General features: G+C 46.1%; 1 protein-coding gene across 1 annotated transcript; it reads right to left on the bottom strand.

Annotated features, from left to right (window-relative positions):
• LOC18768594 lies at nucleotides 813-2,609 on the bottom strand. The gene has a single exon (XM_020570913.1). The coding sequence runs from the start codon at nucleotides 2,607-2,609 to the stop codon at nucleotides 813-815; it is 1,797 nt and encodes a 598-aa protein (XP_020426502.1).

Genomic DNA, 6,609 nt, shown 5'->3' with positions numbered 1-6,609 from the left:
ACGGAACTCAAACTCCATCAGTGATGAGCATCCACAATGATCGAAATCCAGAAATTCCCGCAAAACCCCCAAATAGGAACCCTAACAACTCCAGATTCTCTGTTGTTGCCTTCGAACCTCGGTTTCGGATAGTCACGAACCGAATGCGACGTTTTGGCTAATCGGAGCAGACATTGAGGTTGAAAAAGACGCATATACCCTTTCAGATTTAAAAAGACGCATATACCCATCCTAGACCCCATCACTGGCATTGACTTGTTAAAAACTCATAGAAAATGTAACGGTTGGATCAAATGGGCGATTAACATAGAGTTTATGTACCATTTGGACTAATAATTTAATTTAGGGACCAAAATATAAATCGCATACAAGTTTAAGGACCATTTTCGCAATTTACCCATCTTATATATTTTTTTCCGGTTATTTTATTTATTATTTTTAGTTATAATTCATTGATGGAAATGCACTTAAACTTAATGAAAATGTTAACGGAGTTAGACGTAGATGGTGAATTGCAACACTTTACAAAGTTTAGGTGTTTAAAAATAAAAATTAAAAGCTCAGGTGGTAATGTGACATAGATGGCTAAACCCTTTCCTGCAAATATGCTTCACGACCGTGGAGACTAAGCTAGTCCTGCAAATCCTCGTAACTTGAACACTTGCTCCTCAGCAAGTCTGGTTTCAAATCATTCCATAGCTGGTAGCAATATCTAATTTCTAAAGCCAACGTAATAATTCATGATAGAGAGATGACAAATCATCAATCCTTCCAAAAGTATCCAACAGATAGATTTTGATCTCAGTTGAAGCTCAGTCGACCACACTGAGAGCTTGATACGCTTTGTCAGCAATGGCTGCTTCCATTAGATGGTGCGGGCCAATTTCCCCATAGTTGTCCAAGAAGGACTTGACCAAATTGTCAGAGACGCCACTCAACAGCGTCACCCCTGGATGATGTTCTTCTATACGAGGCATGTTCTGGTACGAAATATTCCAGTGCAAAATGTGTGACACTGCATCATCCTCGTACCCTTTCTCCTTAAACTCTCTCTGTTTTGCCTCATACAGAGTCTTCCAGGATGTACCCCCAACATATCCATAGTAGTCGGCGAACACAAACACCTTCTTAACCATCTCATCTGCCTTCAAGTTCTCTTTCGCAGCCACTTCCAGAATAAAATCCCATATCTGCCAATTATCAGCAAAAGATACAAAGTTTCTGTTGCATGTACTCATCATCAACTCGCACTTGAGATCATCCCCTTGTATCGAATGCAGCATCAGCTGATCCAGCAAATGACCAGAACTGATCACCTTTCCTTTCCATGCCGGCTCTTCACTCAGTTCAAACACCAAAAGTCCCAAACTCACCGCCAAACGCGTTAGGCCATTGTAATCGCTTATGTGACACACTGCCAAGCAGTTTTTAAATTTTCCCAAACCCTCCCCCTGCTTTTGCTGCTGCTGCTGCTTTAGGTACATATCCTCCACCATTGCCTTCCACTGAAGCTCAGCCCCTTCCCTGACATCCCCATCTTCTACTACATACCGTATGATCTCATTTGGGAGCATAGCATCTGGCTTTATTATTCCGCCATGGCCACTCAAATTGCCTCCTCTTCCTCCTTTTTTCACCTCCTCCAAATACATCTTAACTTCAGAGCGTTGTCGTCCAATAAACATGCCTTGACGCTTCCAGTACTTGTTCAAGGGCGCCAAAACCTCATTCCTAAGCCACTCCCACTCTTCGGATTCATAAGATTGATTTGGTTGGTTTGATTTGGGTGGGCAAAGCCTCCTCGCAATGCTTTCACACAGAAAAATGGTGCGGGCAGCGCAGGAGTCCTGGGGTTGTTTGGTAATGCAACACCCTGCAGCCTCGCTAACAAAAAGATCAGCATAAGGGTCAGCGTCAAGAGTACCATCTTTATCATCTTCATCGTCGTCGTCATCATCACCGTTAGTTATATAATCTGATGGCTTCAAATCTAGCTTGTGCTGCTTCATTTGGTCAATATCAGACTTCAACCGCTCCACGAAGACATCCATTGCCCGGTCGTGTAACAACTGATAGTCCGGGTCAGAGTGGAGCCTCTCTGCAGCGTCTTGGTCTTGTTCTAGAAGGCAGCAGAGAATCTCGATAAGGACATACAAACCACCGAACGAATCAGCAATGGACGGCAGGTTGCATAATAGCGTCTTGGGGTGCTTCTGTTGGAGCCAAAACACAGCCGTGTAGAAGCCTTCCGAATAACATTTTCCGCTGCTACGAATAGCATGGAGATTGAAGATGAGCTTGAGGGTGGTTAGGGGATTGTGGGACCAGGCCAGCGGCAGTGTCTTCAGGTAGTCAAGGGACACCTGGTTCTGCTGTTGCTGCTGCTGGGTCGTCTCCTCATCGCTGCGTGTTTCAGGTCGTGTCACCTGGAAAAACAGATCATGGCAGGGATCACCGTAGGAAGAGAAGGAGGAGGAAATAGGGGAGATGGAGATCTTCTTGGCCATGTCACCGTTGGAGTTGGAAGCCATTAATCTTCTTGTGAGCAGTGTTGGAGGACCGACAACAATAGCTTTTGAAGTTGGAATTGTAGGAGTAGGAGCCGCCATTACTTTCAGAATCCTTGTGAAAGTGAAGCACACTTGCAGCGGCACTTGTTTTGTCATCCCTAACCCTTCCTCTGATTGAAATTGCAATCGGAAATGAACACACACATACATTTCCCAGTTGAGATATAAACTCACAATTTCTTTCTCTAAAAATAAATTATAAAAGTTAAAATTTTCTTTTTGAGGTTAAAAAAATAAAAAACACAAACGGGAAAATGAACCGAAATATTGTCCTTCAAATGACCAATATCATCTAAATTATATGGAACTACACGAAACACATCTAAATTTTTGCAACAAACTCTTCATATCCAAAACTTGTCATAGCTGATACATCATTATTAAGTAAACTCAATAATTATTGGAACCTGGAATCATAGTACGTATTATCATTGCGTCAAAGTTTTTATATAAATTATTATTTGTACCAAAAATTGCATTTTTGCCCATTTATGGCAAAATATATGATTTAGAGGATTCTCAAGGAAACCACTTGTTTTACATGCCAAATACAGGAAAACTAAAGATATTTCTAAAGATATTATCTTTGATTATTTCCTAGATTTATACACTAATCTAAATATGGCTAATATTGGCTTTATTTGGAAGGAAATATTAAGTGGCAATTATCTTAACACCAGTTAAGGCAATTTGATATGATATTAAGTGGCAATTACCTAAATTAGGACTTATTCTGCAATCAGTAGTCTTGCCCGCCAAGTAATTTTGGCCACCAAGGGATTTGTTGATGCTCAAAATGGTTAGGCCAAGATTGAGTCCAACTTAGTGATGAGGTGTGATGGATGATGGATGAAGGTGAGGATCTTCACCAAGTGTGTAAGGATTTTGGCAAACGATAAACATATAGAAGACAAGATATACGTGGTTCACCCGAATGATGGGCTACGTCCACGGAGAAAGGTGTTCTCATTATGATAATGTTTGTTTACATTTGTACAAGGGGATTAGATCCAAATATAAAGATAACAAGTGAGAAGCCCAGTCCAGAGATGGATCCAGAAGAGAGAGTCCAAGGCCTAAGGGTCTAGATCCAAGACCCGGATCCCCTTCTAAGGAAAGAGCAGTCTTTTTTTATAGGTGAGGGGGAGTCTCCATCTCTTGTAGTTTTCCGATGTGGGACTCCTCTTGCTTTGCTTAGAGTTGTGATTTGTGGTGATACTTCTTTGGCTAAGGTGATGACCTCTCAAAGCATGGCACTCGAATGATCTAGCCTAGCTAGTTGCTCGGTCAGTTATGGTACAAACAGTAGTCCCCCAAGTTCTCGAGTAAGAAGGTACTTCTTGGTTGGGGACTTGTAATTTTAAGTGCACTGGTCGAGCAACACCATAGTTCATCTTCCAAGCTGTATAGTGCACTGCCCATAGTCCCCTAAGTCCCCGAAATAAGGACATTGAAGGGAGAAAACTTGGCACGAGGGTGCCGAAGGTTAAAAGGTTGCCGAAGGCACAAAGTTACATGTCGAGGGGTGAAGTGGCTGTGCACGAGGGTGCCGAAGGCGACACAAGATGTGGCTCGGCATGAGGGTGCCGAAGGTGACACAAAGCTTGCATGTCGCAAGACGATGTGGCTTGGCAAGAGGGTGCCAAAGGCACAAAGCTTGCATGTCACAAGATAAAATGTCGAAGGGCACGGGGTGCCGAAAGCTCAAAGCTTGCATGTTGCAAGGTAATGTACCTAGGCACAAGGGGGTGCCGAAGGCAAAGCTTGCAATGTGGCTAGGTACGGGGGTGCCGAAGGTAACACAAAGCTTACATGTCGCAAGACGATGTGGCTAGGCATGTGGGTGCCGAAGGCAACACAAAGCTTGCATGTTGCAAGGTGATGTGGCTAGGCACGTAGGTGCCGAATGAGACACAAAGCTTGCATGTCGCAAGGTGATGTGCCTAGGTACGCGGATACTGAAGGCGAAACAAAGCTTGCATGTGGCAAGGCGATGTGCCTAGGCACGTGGGTGCCGAAGGCGACACAAAGCTTGCATGTCGCAAGACGATGTGGCTAGGCACGTGGGTGCCGAAGGCGACACAAAGCTTGCTTGTTGCAAGGCAATGTGGCTAGGTATAGGGGTGCCGAAGGCAACACAAAGCTTGCATGTCGCTAAACGATGTGGCTAGGCACGTGGGTGCTGAAGGCGACACAAAGCTTGCATGTCGCAAGGCGATGTGGCTAGGCACGGGAGTGCCGAAGGTGACACAAAGCTTGCTTGTTGCAAGGCAATGTGGCTAGGTATAGGGGTGCCGAAGGCAACACAAAGCTTACATGTCGCTAAACGATGTGGCTAGGCACGTGGGTGCTGAAGGCGACACAAAGCTTGCATGTCGCAAGGCGATGTGGCTAGGCACGGGAGTGCCGAAGGCGACACAAAGCTTGCTTGTTGTAAGACAATAGGCACATGGATGCCGAATGCAACACAAAGCTTGCATGTTGCAAGGCAATGTACCTAGGTACGTGGGTACTGAAGGCGAAACAAAGCTTGCATGTGGCAAGGTAATGTGGGATGGGCTGGGCTATATGGAGCTAGGCCTGGTCTTGGTTTCGGCAATGGGAGAGACCTGTGAGCACATCACTTTGCCTGAGCGAATCCTTTGTCGTTTGGCAAGGGTACCATGCATTAGTTGGCTTGGCATATGGCAAAAGGCTAGGACCATGGTAGCCAAAGTTTGGGCTTTTGGCAAGGTAGCTGGGTCGCTTGAACTTGCGTGAACCCAGGTGTGGAGAGTTGAGGCAAGTAGTGAGCGCTTGGCAGATGGGCCATGTACATGACCATTGCCGTTTGGCATGGGGGGCCAAGACTGCCTAAATTGGGCTTTAACAAGGGCTGGTCCTTGGAGCTGGGCCTTCAAGGCTTCGATAAGAACTTGAAGGGCTTGATCCTGCAAGTTTCCATGTTCTCGGTAGGTGGGCCTCATGAGCTGGGCTTTGGCAAAGGCCTGGGGTTTGTGCTCTGTGGAGCTGGGCTGCAAGGGGTTAGGCAAGAGAAATTTGCTGTGATGTAAGCCATGGCCTGAGCATGGGCCTTGCCGTTCTGCATGGTCCAGTGGAAATGATTTTCTCTAGGGCCTAAGTACCTTCAGCAGGGGGCTAGGGCCTTAAAGCTTCGGCAAGGGTGTCCTGGGGAGCACTTTACGAGTCCCTTTATTCCTTCTGCACAGTGCCTACCGTTCGGCAAGGCTTTTTATATATATATATATATATATTTTTGGTGTTCAGCAAGATCTTTCTTGAAAGGAAGTTGGGTTTGGGCCTTTGGTAAAGAGGAGGCGTGGCGCAACTTCGCGGGCCTCCAACCTTGTGTACGGAGCTTGGCCTTAGGAGTTTGTTTTGGAGCCGAGCCTTAGTTGGAGCTGGGCCTTCTATTGTCTGCACAACCCTTGCCGAACGGCAAGGGTTGATTGAAAGTTTTTGTAGAGCCTGTGGTGTCTTTCGCAAGAGCTGGGCTGTTCTCCTTCGGCAAGTGGCTTTGCGCAAGGGTGTCTCCGAAGCTGGGCCATTTGAAATTCGGTAGGTGGCTCGAGCAAGGTGGGTATTTGGCGAGTCTACCCTTTCGTTCGGCAAGGATTTGTCGTTCGATACCAGCTTCAGCACTTGGGTTTAATTTTTATAGGGACTGGTGATCCTACAAAAACTTTCAACACAAACCTTGCCGTTCGGCGAGAGTGGCTGGGAGGTTTTGTGCTCCTTGGTCGTCGGCAAGGAGTGAGGGCCTAGAGCTAGGCCTGCTGTTGGCAATTTGGTTTGGTGTTTGGACCGGTCTGGAGTTGGGCTCCGAAAGGTTCGGCAGGTGGGCATTGGAAAGGCTGAATTTTGGGATTCCTTCATTTCTTCTGCATGCTACTTGCCGTTCGGAAAGAGGGACTGGTGATCAACCTTCAACAGGTCTAAGTAAGGGAAGGTCGGGGGTTTCTTGGGTGGCTTAAGCATAGAGATGGTGGTCTCTCAATGCTCTTGGATGGCTTGAGCAAATGGGTTTGCCAGTCAGTGT

Source organism: Prunus persica, chromosome G8 (genome assembly GCF_000346465.2).
Source record: "Prunus persica cultivar Lovell chromosome G8, Prunus_persica_NCBIv2, whole genome shotgun sequence".
Classification (NCBI taxonomy): domain Eukaryota; kingdom Viridiplantae; phylum Streptophyta; class Magnoliopsida; order Rosales; family Rosaceae; genus Prunus; species Prunus persica.
This window is presented reverse-complemented; position numbering and strand designations above follow the sequence as displayed.

What these genes read in the sequence shown, in the direction of transcription:
- LOC18768594 (XM_020570913.1), bottom strand. Translation starts at nt 2,609, where the DNA reads ATGGCGGCTCCTACTCCTACAATTCCAACTTCAAAAGCTATTGTTGTC.